The sequence below is a fragment of the Schistocerca cancellata genome, chromosome 4, assembly GCF_023864275.1.
Source record: "Schistocerca cancellata isolate TAMUIC-IGC-003103 chromosome 4, iqSchCanc2.1, whole genome shotgun sequence".
Taxonomy (NCBI): Eukaryota; Metazoa; Arthropoda; class Insecta; order Orthoptera; family Acrididae; genus Schistocerca; species Schistocerca cancellata.
Genome location: NC_064629.1, coordinates 126,935,229 through 126,951,671, shown reverse-complemented (window position 1 = coordinate 126,951,671; position 16,443 = coordinate 126,935,229). Strand labels below are relative to the sequence as shown.

Genomic DNA, 16,443 nt, shown 5'->3' with positions numbered 1-16,443 from the left:
ATTTCTGGCCATCTGTCCATATGACCTTTTTTGTTCCTTATCCTCTAAGGGATCATTTCTTGTAATTTATCCTCAGCCTGTACATCTTTAAAGAAAAAATTACTTGCAAGTAATATCCACATGTAAAGCAGTCACTACTCTAAAGTTGTCTTACTACCAAAACTCTTTACTGGGTACTGTACAAATGGTAACAATATGCTGTACAAATCACCAGTGAGTTACCAGGCATCAACTTTAGTGTGGGATCCCAAGAGTTGGGTTTGTATTTTTCACATACTTTATAGATTAACAGTTGTCAAAATACTGAGGAAATATTTTAAGTCCAAAGGGAGATCTAACCTTGAATCTTTACATAAGCAATTTGGTGCATAAGAAACAGAGGTGTTGAACCACATATGCAAGTAATAGCCTATACAACAGGAATACCATCAACTTTGCAATGCATAAATTGGTTAAAAAGGGAGAAGTAAAACGTCAGAATTAAACACAGAAGCTATTCTGAGTACTTGAAACACAGTCAAACTGGAAAAGGTACAGCCTGTTAGTAACACTGATATGACTAAAACAGTTGTTTGCTTTCAGCATCCACAAATGTGTCGCCTGGTTCACTGTTTTGTCCTTATCCACTCATGTAGTCATTGTCTGGTGTGAATGACATCAACTAAACCTTTTCTTCTGTTTGATGGATTTTTCTAGTTTACATTCTTTTTTGTCAACTGTCTGATCTGAAGGAATGAAGATTAATGGCTATGATTACATCATTAGAGATGGGATGGCAATACCAACTGATTGCAGCATATTGGTATTTTCTTTCTATTATAGTAACAACCTTCTCTTATTGTTTCAGCCAGCCTCACTTTCAGCCTTGAGAAGCCCTTCGCTATATTTATAGACAGACACCTGTTTCCACTCCAGTCATTGATGGTATAGCACTGTAATGTATGTTTCTGTGAATGTTTTTATACCAAGTACTCTTACTTTGAATTCCAGTACCTAAATTGTTATAAACAATTAAATTTGCTTCTCTCTTCCATTTGTTGGACCTCATTCTCATTTCACACACTGTTTGGGATTTAAGTATAATCATCTAAATTAAGAGCCTTAACCAGCATTTGATGATAATGTGATTGGAGAAAACTGCACATTTCTTACAAATTTAAAATAACTTTCAGCATAAAACAATAACAGTTTCTTATTACCATTCTATTTAAAATGAGGAATATTTTATAAGTTGACTGAACTTCTCAATAAATAAGGTGTAACAAGTGATAAGATCTTCTGAGACATCAGAAACAAACTGGTGAGGAAAGCTGCGAAGTTTTCACTTTAAAACACAGACACAATACCAGCCCACATACAACAATAAGAACAATAACAGCAAGAATGAAGATACAAAAGTAAAACCATCAGTCAGTAACAACAACTACTAAGTACACAGATTACCTTCCTGTCTTCTCGAAATATCCAACCCGTTTGTGCACGTGAAAAAGTGATAGATTTTGTTGACATCTGAGCAGCCATAATGTCACTACTCATCAAAATATCAACTTCATCCTCTATTTCAACTTCTGTTTCCTGAAAAAGATTAGTACATTACTACACTATAGAACAGAGGTAAACATTAAACATGATCTCAGTTGGTAAATTCTGTTAATGACTGTTCTGTATTCCATTCTACACTCATGAGCAGTTGAATTAGCGATAACTGCAGTGTTGAAAACTGTGTGCTCATTCTAGCAAAACAAATAAAATGATTCAGTGTATTACATGACTGAGATCCTGATAAACCTCTTATTCGGCGTAAGCAAGACAGGGATTTCATCAAGCCTTTTACTGGCTGTAGGCATGACCAGCAAGTGTAGGTTGGCAAAATGCACAATGTCAGTTCATTTGACCACAGTCAGCCTGGCACATAGGACAATTTGTCTCCCTGGCACGTTGGACACTTTTGTCTCCAAGGTCAGGCAAGGGCTGGGCTTTTACATGCCATCCTGTCAAGGGTGTACCACGAGTACATTGACACGAAAAACCACTGCCATCACAGTCAACTCCTGCAGGCAACAATGTATTGATGGCTGGGGTCATAATCAACTATTAAGTTTGTGACAATAGATTGACAGGCAACAGCACAACAAAACATTCACAAAGTCAATGATGGACATAAACAGTGAGTAGTCATTCTATCCAGAGCCATCTCCAGCTAAGGAATACCAAAGACCATGCCCCACACATGTACCTCTGCTCACAGTACATCACTGGACAAACAAATTAGCACAGTTGCATGAACACCACCACCATTAGGCACCTGGACTGATGAGTCATGGTGCATGTTGGTACACACTAATGGCAGCAAACCAGTCTGACAAAGACCACATGAGGCAATACATGCCAACACTGCACTATTAAGACAGGTGGTGGACTTATTCTTGCATGGGGGCTGCTTACATAGGATGAAATGTGTACCCTGAGGCATCTGTCATAGTCATTCAACAGTGAAAGAAATGGAAACATACAACACTATCATGTGCAAGCATTTGCTCATCTGCAACTCCCTACTTGCAACCTTTAACTCTATCAAGATAATGATGTAACTCACTGTTCCTAAACTGTGCCAGATTGGTTTGAGGAACACTCAACAGATATGAGGGTTTTTGTGTAGACTCTCACACCACCTGACCTCAGTCATATTTTGCACAGCTGGGATACTATAAAGAAACATGTATTTGCCTTGGACCCACCTCCAATTGATCTCTGTGGGTGGTGGGTAGCAGGTGAGCAGTCACTGATAATAATGGTCCCCTATAGCTCTCAGTGCCTCATTAGTTACATAAAATGACTCACAGCACCCATCATTAGGGTGTGGAACAGTACTACACACTGCTGGGCACATATTCATTAATTAGTGTACTGAATTTATACACACACGATTATACCACTCCCCCCTACTATCACTTAGTAGATATGAAGCTACACATGAATGAAAATCTAGCGCAACATAATTGCAGCGCTAATGTTGAATCAGCGGTGGTGGTGGTGGTGGTGGTGGTGGTGGTGGTGGTGGTGGTGGTGGTGGTGACAATGATGATAATGTAGCTTAAGAACAAATAACAGAATTATTATTGCCAGTGGAAAAAGTCCCTACACTGGAAAAAAAGAAGAAAAAAAACTTAAATGTTGCCACACGCTTAGCTCATTGTCTGTTGTGTAAAATGGTACACATTCTAAGTAATTGAAACACTTCTTGATAAATGACAAGAAAATGCCATCCATTTCAAATATGATTTAGTGAAAGTAGTATGACATGGGCTTGCACATTGTAGAGTCATGTTCAGTATTACTTGAAGGCAACTTCATTTTATATGACTGGCCAAGATCAGATACAACTGAACTACATAATGTGGTGTCACCGCCAGACACCACACTTGCTAGGTGGTAGCTTTTAAATCAGCCGCGGTCCGCTAGTATATGACGGACCCGCGTGTCGCCACTGTCAGTAATTGCAGACCGAGCGCACCACATGGCAGGTCTAGAGAGACGTACTAGCACTCGCCCCAGTTGTACAGCCGACGTTGCTAGCCATGGTTCACTGAGAATTACGCTCTCAATTGCCGAGACGATAGTTAACATAGCCTTCAGCTACATTTGCTACGACCTAGCAAGGCGCCATTACCAGTATAGATATTGAGATTCTATTACTGTATCATCAAGAGTGATGTTCTACAAATGTGGATTAAAGTTAAGTATTCCAGAAGCTACATACTTTTCATTATAGCATTCATTATGTATCCTATTTCAGACCTCACGCCAGCCTGCGTGAGCTTAGCGTGCATTTCGGCCTCCTCTAACAAAACAGTGTTGGCACTTCTGCCGACACATCACATAACTGGCTTTAATTTTCAACTTGGTGTCTCAGTGCTAACTATTTAATATCCCAATAGTATAACACTATTCCTAATAACACCAATGATGCTGCCTGGATGGCAGTGGTAAATTCTCCTACCATCCAAGTTGTTTTCTTCTTTCCCTTAATTATAACACTTACCATTAGTCAATAGCATTTTATGTAAAATCTCTAATGTAAGGGACAGACAAATGAAAATGAGATAATGGAAAAGAGTAAGAAAAATGTTTATTATTTCAAAAGTAATCACTATAAATGTTAATATATTTATCCCACTGTGAGGCAAGACAGTCAATGTCTTCATGTAAAAAAGCTTGCACTTGTCTATGGGACCATGATTGCACCCAGGTGTACACCTCTTCATCCACAGCAAACTGATGCTCATGAATGTCTTCTTTTCAGGGCACCAAAATCATGAAAACCACATGGGGAGAGAATGGGATTGTATGGAGGATTTGTATGGCCTTCCCAGCCCACATGTTGGCAAGATTATTTTAACTATGCTGCAGAAGTTTCGCTCAGAAGCCCATACCATCCTGTATACAGTCCTGATCTCTCCACATGTGATTTCCATATTTTTGGAGCCCTCAAGAAAGACATTTGTGATCATTGACTTGCTTCGGACAAAGAGGTGCACACTTGGGTACAGTCATGGTTCCATAAGCAATTGCAAGTATTTTTACTTGAAGACACTAACCACTTTGTCTGACAGAGGGATAATTAACAGTTATGGTGATTACTTTTGAAACAATAAGTAGTTTACTTCCTTTTTATGTTTCTGTACCTCAGTCAGTGAAAACGCAGCCTTTAAGTAAACTGTTTATTACTTCCAAATTTATCTCCATAACTTTTAATAAATTCATCCAACTGCAAAACAAAACGAGACTCTATGGAGGATGTGTTAGAGCTTCCCAGCAAAACTTCTGCAGCATAGTTGAAAAAATCTTGGCAACATGTGGGCGGGCCCTTCTATATACTCCTTCAATGTTGCAGCTTTCTCCTCTTTACTTAGTTCTGGTTTTCCATCTGAGCTCTTCATATTCATACAGCTACTTTTCTTTTCTCCGAACATCTCTTTAATTTTTCTATAAGCAGACTATATCTTTCACTCAGTTATATATACTTCTATATACTTACATTTGTTGGCAGGACCATATGTTACCAAGGTTGTTTCAACAATGCTGCAGAAGTTTCACTGGAAAGCTCTTGCACATCCTCCATACATTACCAATCCCTCCCCATGTGATTTGTGTTTTTGGAGCCCTGAAGAAAGACATCCGTAGCTGCTGATTTGCTTCATACGAAGAGGAGCATGACTGGATACAATCATTGTTCTGAAGGCAAATGCAAACTTCTTCCATGAAGGCACTGACCATCTTGTCTCATAGTGGGATAAATGTATTAACAGTTATGGTTATTATTTCTGAAATAATGAAGTTTACTTGTTTTTTTTTTTCCATCTGTCTCATTTTCATTTTACTGCCCCCTTATAATATAGTTAAATTCAATATTCACACTCATGAAACTGATTCAGAGGGACAGCAACTGGTGACAATAGCACAAAATGAATACAAAATAATTAATTATTTAAAAAGATTTTTAAAAAAATTAGATAGGAGAAGTTTTAATATCATCTTTTACCATACCTCATACCTCACTCGCTGATATAGGCATTGCTTGTTATCTAAAACTGTCAGCGATTGTCCAGGTTTCCTGTCTCCATTGAAGATAAAGCTAATGTCACCTCTCTCCCACCGCATGTCATTAAAATCCACAAGAGTTGTATCCAAGCGTATTGAGGAACCACGTTTATGAATACGGCATATATCAGATGGAAGAATTCTAGACACCAATGGCACTGTAAAATCATAAAACAGTCACTTATTATAGGAAAAGATTTACTTCACTATAAAGATGTCTAAGTTTCAATCTACGAAACATATTAGTGAGTAGATTACATTTACCGAAAAGTGCCATTCATAATACAATCTAAACACTGAATTTTTGAAAAGGTGCATCAAATAAAGAAATTGGTTACTGGCACAGAGGGAGAGGAGAGGGGAAGGGATGGGAGGGGAGGGGGATATGATTTTTAGTTATGATTCTTCCTGAAACTTTTTCCTTGTTTTCACTAAATATATCTATGTGTGATTTTTCATTACCAATGATGATGCTACTACTACAAATCCTTTCATTGCTTTTGTCATTAATTTATTATGCATGTTAGTAAGAATATCACTGCAAGTGCTCAAATCAATTTCACAACTTATAAAAAAGAAATATTGGGATAATGTGTAACTGTAATGTGTAAACATTACTACAAAAGACCGGCAAAACCTTGTCATGCTACAGCCTCTATGTATAATTTACCTTTTCCCGTAGTATAGTAAGGAAAAAAAAAGTGACCCACCTGTAATATTTTCCTCTAATGGCCATATGACTCACAGTGTGAGAGTAGCAATAGCTTTTGTATTCGTTGTCTCAAGCTGACAGTATTTTCTACTGCTCAAAATAAACATGTTACGGTAATCATTTTCTTTACTGAACATGATCGCTTGTCTAAAGGTTTAGTGCTTGCAATAGCTCTTTCTGCCTGATACCTGTGCATGAATACTGCCAGTTTACAGTCTTAAATGATTGAGAGATGACATAGCACAATCACAGTCAACTATGAACTTCCAATAATGAATCCAAAAACTTTCATTAAGCTACATGTACCTCTACATCACTACTCTGGAATTCACACTTAAGTGCCTGGAAGATAGTTCATCAAATTACATTCAGATTATTTCTCTACTATACACTCCTGAACAGTGTGCAGGAAAAATGAACATTTAAATCTTTCTAGACAAGCTCTGATTTCTCTTATTTTATTATGACAGTCATTTTCCAGTGCATCAACCATATACACTCCTGGAAATGGAAAAAAGAACACATTGACACCGGTGTGTCAGACCCACCATACTTGCTCCGGACACTGCGAGAGGGCTGTACAAGCAATGATCACACGCACGGCACAGAGGACACACCAGGAACCGCGGTGTTGGCCGTCGAATGGCGCTAGCTGCGCAGCATTTGTGCACCGCCGCCGTCAGTGTCAGCCAGTTTGCCGTGGCATACGGAGCTCCATCGCAGTCTTTAACACTGGTAGCATGCCGCGACAGCGTGGACGTGAACCGTATGTGCAGTTGACGGACTTTGAGCGAGGGCGTATAGTGGGCATGCGAGAGGCCGGGTGGACGTACCGCCGAATTGCTCAACACGTGGGGCGTGAGGTCTCCACAGTACATCGATGTTGTCGCCAGTGGTCGGCGGAAGGTGCACGTGCCCGTCGACCTGGGACCGGACCGCAGCGACGCACGGATGCACGCCAAGACCGTAGGATCCTACGCAGTGCCGTAGGGGACCGCACCGCCACTTCCCAGCAAATTAGGGACACTGTTGCTCCTGGGGTATCGGCGAGGACCATTCGCAACCGTCTCCATGAAGCTGGGCTACGGTCCCGCACACCGTTAGGCCGTCTTCCGCTCACGCCCCAACATCGTGCAGCCCGCCTCCAGTGGTGTCGCGACAGGCGTGAATGGAGGGACGAATGGAGACGTGTCGTCTTCAGCGATGAGAGTCGCTTCTGCCTTGGTGCCAATGATGGTCGTATGCGTGTTTGGCGCCGTGCAGGTGAGCGCCACAATCAGGACTGCATACGACCGAGGCACACAGGGCCAACACCCGGCATCATGGTGTGGGGAGCGATCTCCTACACTGGCCGTACACCACTGGTGATCGTCGAGGGGACACTGAATAGTGCACGGTACATCCAAACCGTCATCGAACCCATCGTTCTACCATTCCTAGACCGGCAAGGGAACTTCCTGTTCCAACAGGACAATGCACGTCCGCATGTATCCCGTGCCACCCAACGTGCTCTAGAAGGTGTAAGTCAACTGTAAGTCAACTACCCTGGCCAGCAAGATCTCCGGATCGGTCCCCCATTGAGCATGTTTGGGACTGGATGAAGCGTCGTCTCACGCGGTCTGCACGTCCAGCACGAACGCTGGTCCAACTGAGGCGCCAGGTGGAAATGGCATGGCAAGCCGTTCCACAGGACTACATCCAGCATCTCTACGATCGTCTCCATGGGAGAATAGCAGCCTGCATTGCTGCGAAAGGTGGATATACACTGTACTAGTGCCGACATTGTGCATGCTCTGTTGCCTGTGTCTATGTGCCTGTGGTTCTGTCAGTGTGATCATGTGATGTATCTGACCCCAGGAATGTGTCAATAAAGTTTCCCCTTCCTGGGACAATGAATTCACGGTGTTCTTATTTCAATTTCCAGGAGTGTATTCTTGTATTCAAAGGAGAAAGTTGGTAACTGAAATTTTGTAAAAAGATTTTTCTACAATGTAAAATGCCTTTGTTTTAATGACTGTCACTTCAATTTATGGCACACTCTCCTCTATTTTGCAATAATACAAAATGTGTTGCAATTCTATGAACTTCATTGATGTCTATCATCAGTGCTACTTGATAAGGATCCCACACCATGTGGCAATACTGCAGTTGAGGATGGACAAAAGTAGTGTAGGCAGTTTCTTTAGTAAATCTGTTACATCTTCTAAGTATTGTGTCAATAAAATGCAGTCTTTGGTTTGTCTCAAATTAATGTATTTGTAATTGTAATCCCTAGATATTTAGTTGAATTGACAGCCTTTAGATTTGTGTGATTTATTGTGTAACCTAAATTTAATGGAGACCTTTTAGGAGTCATGTCGAAGACCTATACTTTTCATTATTTAGAGTCAGCTGCCAGATATCTTGTCTAAATCATTTTGCAATTGGTTTGGATATTCCAGTGACTCTGTTAGATGGTAAATGACAGCATCATCTGCAAACAATCTAAGAGGGCTGCTCACACTGTCTCCTAAACCATTTATAATGATTAAGAGGGCTTCAACTTCCTTGGGGGAACATCAGATATCACTTGTGTTTTAATCGATGATCTTCTGATAATTACTATGCACTGTGATCTTTTAGACAGGAAATTATGAATCCGGTACCGCAACTATGATGATACTCCACAGACATGCAGTTTCATTAGAAGTCGTTTGTGAGGAATGGTGTCAAAAGCCATCTAGAAATAGGAAATCAATTTGAGATCCCCTGTTGATGACACTGATTACTTATTGGTGGGAATAAAGGGCTAATTCCATTTCACTACAACGATGTTTTCTCAACCAGTGCTGTGTATGAATAGATCATTTTCTTTGTGGTAATTCATAATGTTCAAACACAGTATATGTTCCAAAATCCTACTGCACATTGACATCAATGATAGGGGTCTGTAAATCAGTGGATTATTCCTATTTCCTTTCTCGAGTACTGGTTTGATCAGCGCAACTTTCCAGTCTTTAGGTAAAAAACTTTCATCAAAAGAGTGGTTGCATATAATCATTAAGCATGGAGCTACTACATCAGCATACTCTGATAGGAGCCAAATAGGTACACAGTGTGGACTAGATTTCACTTTACGGAGGGATTTAAGCTGCTTTCCTACATCGAGGAAATTGACTTCTAAGTTTCTCATGTTTGTCGCTGTTCTTGACTTGAATTCTGGAATATTTACTTCATCTTCTTTGGGGAAGGAATTTTGGACAACTGCGTTAAGTAATTCTGCATTAGTAGCGCTGCCATTGGTAACATTACAACTGCTGTTGCACAGTGAAGGTAGTGACTGTGTATCGCCACTGGTGTGCTTTACATAAGACCAGAATCGCCTTGGACTTTCTGCCAGATTTTGGGACAGAGTTACGTTGTGGAAGCTATTAAAGGCATCTTACACTGAAGTCCACAACAAGTTCTGACCTTTAGAAGAACATCACAAATCCTGTACATTTTGCATTATTTTAAACCTGGCTCCCCCCCCCCCCCCCCTTCTGCAATAGTGTTCTGTGTTCTGATCTGTTTTGTGTACCATGGGGGTAAGTTCTGTCTCTTATTGATTTATTCGGTACAAATCTCTCAACAGCCATCAATACTATTTCTTTGAATTTGAGGCACATCTGGTCTATGCTCTCATAGTTGGGAAGGAGATGGGACTGTCTCTTAGGAAGACACCAATTGTTATTTTCTTTTTAAACAGATATATTTTGCGTTTATCTGTGGTTGAATGTTACACTATTCAGTCTCACTTCAACACCCTTGTGGTCACTTAATCCTGTATCCATCATGATGCTCCCTATTTGATCAGCATTATTTGTTGCTATTAAGTCAAACATCTATACTTTGTGTGGGCTCCTGAAATAACTGCTCAAACTAAATTTCACAGAAAGCATTTAGCACTATTTCGAATGATGTTTTATGCCTACCACCAACTTTAATCATGTATTTTTGCCAATATGTCGAGGGGAGACTGAAGTCACCACCATGATTGCGTGAGCAGAGTACATATTTGAAGTGAGACTCAAGATTTTGTTGAGCCTTTCAGCAACTGTACCATATATGTTGGAGGGTCAGTAAAAGGAACCAGGTATTGATTTATTCCAGTTATTAAGTATAGCCTCCACCCAAACTAACTCACAGGAAATATCTACTTCAATTTTCCTACAAGATTAACTACTTCTGGTAGCAACAAATATACCACCATCATCCATATATAATCTATATTTTCTGAAGACCATTAGGTCCTTTGTAAAAATTTCAGCTGAACTTATTTCTGGCTTTAGCCAGCTTTCAGTACCTGCTATGATTTGAGCTTTAGTGCTTTCTATTAGTACTTTGAGCTCTGGTTCTTTCCCTCATGGCTACAAAAATTTACAACTATAAGAACAATTGTTCCCAGGTATACCCTCATCCTGTTTTTGATCTGCACTCATTAAGAATGAAGCCTTTTTTATAATTTCCCCAAGCCCTCTAACTCAAACATGCAACACAATAATAAAACTGAAGTTAATGGAGTACCATACAACTAGTGTTGTCTTGGTAACGGCACACCAAAGACATTTCCCTAAGTTTGAAAAAATTCACATAAACTGTAAAAAATTGGGAAAACCAAAGCAACTGACACAAAAACTGGTTATGTTGTTGCTGCAGTAGTGCTAAGAAAACTGCTACACATAAGCAGGAGCATTTCACTCCATTTGAAAGGAAGGCCATGGTTCTTGCTGAGTAACTAAGATAAAACAGTAACAATAGATAATACAATGAAATGGTGCTGAGGTGTAATTTACCAGATACAACATTTAACCATGAGTTCTGATGCAGATGATTCATTGAAAGAAGGGCTAGTGCTACAACAAATGCTAATTATTGATATTTGAAATTACATACATGAATGAACAGAACCTTGACATTGTTATGACCTTACGGACATCTATGTTACTCGTATTAATTACCATGTACAGAGGAGCTTATTGAAGATTATAATTACACAAAGTAACCAGCCATAAGTCAGACATTAGCTATTTGTCTCAGGAATGAGTGGCTGCTGTGAGCATCTCAACATTTACACTGAGCCGCAGAACAATACAGGACCATCACCTCTATGGATAAGTCCCAATTTATTTCCACGCTGGTAGAGTAAACATTTTTCTTGAACAAGAGACCACAATTCATTATCATCTACCAAATATCCATGACACAAGTGTCACACTTTCGTGACACAGTCTTTAACCAAGGGCATTTGCTATATGTTATACCTATTATGCAATTTTCCAGAAGTTTTTATATTTTGTCTATGTAGAACTGAAATGTGAGGAAACACCAAAACTGGCATGTGAGCCACTCCACACCAAGTGATCTAATTTCGGAAAAAGTTCACATGACCACTACGGATTTTGCTGAAAGCTCATGTGGCTTTTGGAGATAAAGTCATTTGTTTGACCCCCATATTGCAGCTATCAACAGTGTATCTGTAAGTTTTCGGCAACTTTGAGACACAATATCTCCAGCAACAATTTCTTGAAAGAAACAAAACTTGGCCATAATGTACACGTTTTCGCGTTGTCTTAAGCAAAATAATACAAAAAGATTTCCTTAGTGATTTCCATATGGATAACTTGAAGCAAACTTGGCAGAATAAATAGATGCTCACAAAAAGTGAAGTGTAGCTTTTTATATCTCCAGAAGTAATCGCGGGATACACCTAAACCTCTGCCTGTAATAACTTACCAATAGAAGATCTTAGAATATAAAATTTCATTCTCTTACTGCTGTCCAATAGTTTACAAATTGAGGGCATATTTTTGTAAAATGCCAAAAATAGCTATTTTTGGAGTTTTCTGCACACTCTTTTAAATCATTTTCATTAGAAAGATCATGTTCTAAACCACATAAACTTTATTTGGTTTTGCACTGTGAGGATATAAGTCCCTAAAAAAGAACAAGAAGGTGGAGGTGCACTGAAGATGGGCCCATATTCTGCTCGCTGGTACACAAATTAAATCTGACCTCTTTTATGATGTTTCACAATTGTTTAGTTCTCTCTGTGAAAGATAATATCAAAAGTCCTGATGACTAGGAAATGAGCTCGAGTCAGAAAAACTGCAAGTAAGTAGTCTTTCTAAATCTTTTAGACATCTCTACAGTATTCAGTTATACAAAATTCTTTTTATAAAAACTGAAACGAAGTAAGGAATCCAATATAAAGAATAGTTTTCTCTTTTTTGTGGCTCTAATATATTTTAGGTAATCACACTTGAAAATTGTATTTTTGGGTTCTGTCTCATGAAAATTTCTTCCCAGGTGTCTGCCTGTGTAGCTGAGTGGCAACATGTTTGCGTATCATGCACTGGGCACGGGTTTGATTTCCGGCCGGATTGGAGATTTTCTCTGCTTGTGGACTGGGTGTTGTGTTGTCCTCATCATCTACGACACACAAGTTGTGCAATGTGGCATCACCAGAAATAAGACTTGCAACCTGGTGGCTGAACTTCTCCGAAAGGGACCTCCTGGCCAACAATGCCACACAATCATTCTTTTTTTTTCCTTCCCAAGTAATCCCATTGGTGACATTGTCTGGCTGGCAGTATAGTTTGCCTCACGACCTTTTACAGCAAAGTAATGAAACCTGTAAAAAATTCAAGAAGCTTGAAGTAAACATAACCTTGGGATCCTAAAAGAAACCTTTTCTATCTTTGGCCTTTGACAATTCTAAAAATGTAGCATCAGCTTAGGATCCTATGTAAAGAACCCCTTATCAGGTTTCAGAACCTGTGGTAAAGAAACTTACCCATCGCTGTTGTTGCACAGCTAGTAGGTACTGCCCTTATGGCGATGGGAATGATGGGTTTCTCACTTTAAAAGGAACCAGCAGTGGTTAAGCCACCATGTACCATTGTTGTTGTTGTTGTTGTTGTTGTTGTTGTTGTGGTCTTCAGTTTGACTGTAGAGACTGGTTTGATGCAGTTCTCCATGCTACTCTATCCTGTGCAAGCTCCTTCATCTCCCAGCACCTACTGCAACCTACATCCTTCTGAATCTGTTTAGTGTATTCATCTATTGGTCTCCCTCTACGATTTTTACCCTCCACACTACCCTCCAATACTAAATTGGTGATCTCTTGATGCCTCCGAATATGCCCTACTAACCGATCCCTTCTTCTAGTCAAGTTGTGTCACAAATTTCTCTTCTCCCCAGTTCTATTCAATACCTCCTCATTAGTTATGTGATCTACCCGTCTAATCTTCAGCATTCTTCTGTAGCACCACATTTCGAAAGCTTCTGTTCTCTTCTTGTCTAAACTATGGACCATACCAACACATTTACACAATTTATCATGTGTACACTAATGTTCCACTTAATCACAAACAATGCTAACACAGAGTATGCCAGACCTTCAGCCAGAATTAAACTAGCACACTGAAAGCATCACACAATAAAAGGACACAGTAATCATTCTCTATAACATGAATCCATTCAAAAAATGTCAGAAAGACTACTATGAACTTCACGAAAACTTACACAATACGACAGTGGTGTAAAAGCTGCAGGCTGTTTATATGATATCTACTGCAGCTATTAAGCAACAGTTTTACTACCAAGAGCTCCTCTGTCTTGGTAATGCACTATTAGACTGTGAAGTTTACGACCAGTTTGATTGTGTAGTTATAGCAGAAAAACAGACTGAAATGTGTCATGATGAGTTGTGATGAAAGACATCCCTTTTTTGAAGTTTTTCGACTTATTCACACTTTATCTCACTTTCTAGAGAGTACTAAACAACTGTAGAACATAGTAAAAGATGTCAGATTTAGTTTGAATACCAGTGGAAATGGATCCATTTTCAATGCATCTCCACCTTGTCATCATTTTTTAGGCCTTATGTACTCACACTGCAAAACCAAATATAGTTTTCTAGGTGCTTTAAAACATGGTCTTTCAAATGAAAGTGGTTTAAAAGAGTTTGCAGAAGACTTTTTGTGAAAGTGGGTCAAAAATAATCATTTTTTGTATTTTTTTAAAGGTCATCAACTTTGTCCTCAATTTGTACTCTACTGGAAAGTAATAGGAGGATGAAACTTAATATTCTGAGACCTTGTATTGGTAAGTTATTACATGTAAGGTTTCACGTGTATCCTGTAATTATTTTTTGGAGATATAAAAAGCTAAAGTTAACTTTTTTTAATGTTTTTTGGGCTGACTGCAAATCGCTCAGGAATTATTTTTTTATTATTTTGCTTAAGAGAGCGCAAAAATTTGTGCAAGATGACCTAGTTTTGTTTCTTTCAAGACAATATTACTGGAGATATTATGTCTCGAAGTTACTGAAAACTCACAGGTGCACTGTTGATAGCTGCACTATGGGATCAAACAAATTACTATATCTCCAGAAGTATTGAATTAATGATCGTGAAACTTTACCAATGTTCATTGGGAACATGTGCAATTGTTCATACAAAATCTCATCAAAATCCATTATGGTCATATGGGAACCCCTACACCACTTACAAGGAGAGGTCCCCAGTGGGGCAATTAACTTTTTGCAACCACCTATATGGTTGTGTATGTTATGAACCCAGGTATCCCACCCTGAAGCCATTCACCCTGGTGGGCCCTTGTTTATGTATAAAAGATGAAAAACAATTTTGCCTGTTATGCTAGAGCATCAAATTAACACCAGGTTATTGCCTACCATTGTACCATAATGGGTAGCGTAACAGCCTGAAAAACTGAAGGTGGCAGGTTTGAATCCTGTTATGGGTTCTTAACCTACACCACCGCATAGATGGTTGCAAAGAGTCAGTTGCACCACTGGGGACTTCTCATTGTTAGCATGAAATGACCCATGTAACTTTTAACTACTCTGCTTACATTATAATTCTGATTAAAATACTGCTTGCCAGAAGGAGGAAAGTTTAGAACAGAATATCTCATCAATACTAGTGTCATTTGAGATGGAGCACTAACTTGGACAAGTACCTAAAAAAGAAATCAGCCGCAGCCTTGTAGAATACATCATTCCAGAATTTAGCTGAAATGATTTGTACAAACTGGGGAAGTAAGGAAGGAAGATTAGTGTTTAACATACACTTGACAATGAGATCATTAGAGATGCAGCACGAGCTCAGATTGTGTTTATCAGATGGGGAAGGAAATAAGTCATGTCCTTGGAAGGAACAATCCTTGTATTTGCCTGAAGTAATTCTGAGAAATCATAGAAAACCTGTATCTTGATGGCAGGGTGGAGATTTGAACCACTGTCCTCCTGAACATTAAACATGGGAAACCCACATAAGAATGGCTAGAAGGGGTATGAACTCCAATCACTGATGCATGTAACATAATAAAGTCAATTAGGGCATAATCAAGTTTCTAATGCTGAATGTTCTATTACAGTTGCTTAACTGTCATCAGTCCCCATTAAAACTAGTAATTGAGAGTCAAGATAGGAATATCAACAATTACAAAAAGGATAGACTGCTACTCACCATAACCATAAAGATGACAAGTTGAGCTGCATACAAGCATCATGAAAAAACTGATAACCACTACGCTTTCAGTCAAAGACTAATTCAGAAAAGAAAAGAAAAGAAAAGAAAAGGACTGCAACTGTTGTATTGGACGAAGGCAGCAATTGGGAGTGTGGCAGGGACAGGGGACAGACAGCAGACGGGAGGGGGGGGGGGGGGGGGGAGAGAAGAGTGCTGTCTGGAGACACACGCAGGGACTATAGTACAAAGCAGCAGGACAAGGCTGCGATAGGCAGTGTCAGGAGGCTATGACACACGGGTGGGTGGTGAGCAGTAAAGGAAAGGAGCAGAGAGGGGGAAGCAGTAGTGAATGCGCTGGTAGAGAGTGGGTGTTATGAGGGTGAGGGGATGTGAACTGGGAGGAGGTTGTAGAACACAGGGGGTAGAAACTCTTGTGTGAAAGGTGTGGGGACAGTAGGTTACCAGAGGTTGAGGCTGAGATAATTTTGGGATTGGAGAATGTGTTATATTTACAACTCCCATTTGTGCAGTTCAGAAAAGGTGCTGTTGGTGGAGGGGAGCCGCCGTGAAAATCAACCACGTTATGTTCAGTTGCATGTTATGCCACAGAATGGT

The 16,443-nt window shown here is 39.6% G+C and overlaps 1 protein-coding gene across 2 annotated transcripts in view; it reads right to left on the bottom strand.

The window, feature by feature from the left end:
* LOC126184582 (ankyrin repeat domain-containing protein 13C) overlaps positions 1 to 16,443 on the bottom strand; it is a 112,342-nt gene that overhangs the window by 27,810 nt on the left and 68,089 nt on the right. For both annotated transcript variants that reach the window (XM_049927014.1, XM_049927015.1), the window contains exons 5-6: positions 5,548 to 5,759; positions 1,444 to 1,575 (exon numbers count right to left, since the gene is read on the bottom strand). In XM_049927014.1, coding sequence (XP_049782971.1) covers positions 1,444 to 1,575; positions 5,548 to 5,759 — 344 coding nt within the window. The remainder of the gene's footprint in view (positions 1 to 1,443; positions 1,576 to 5,547; positions 5,760 to 16,443) is intronic.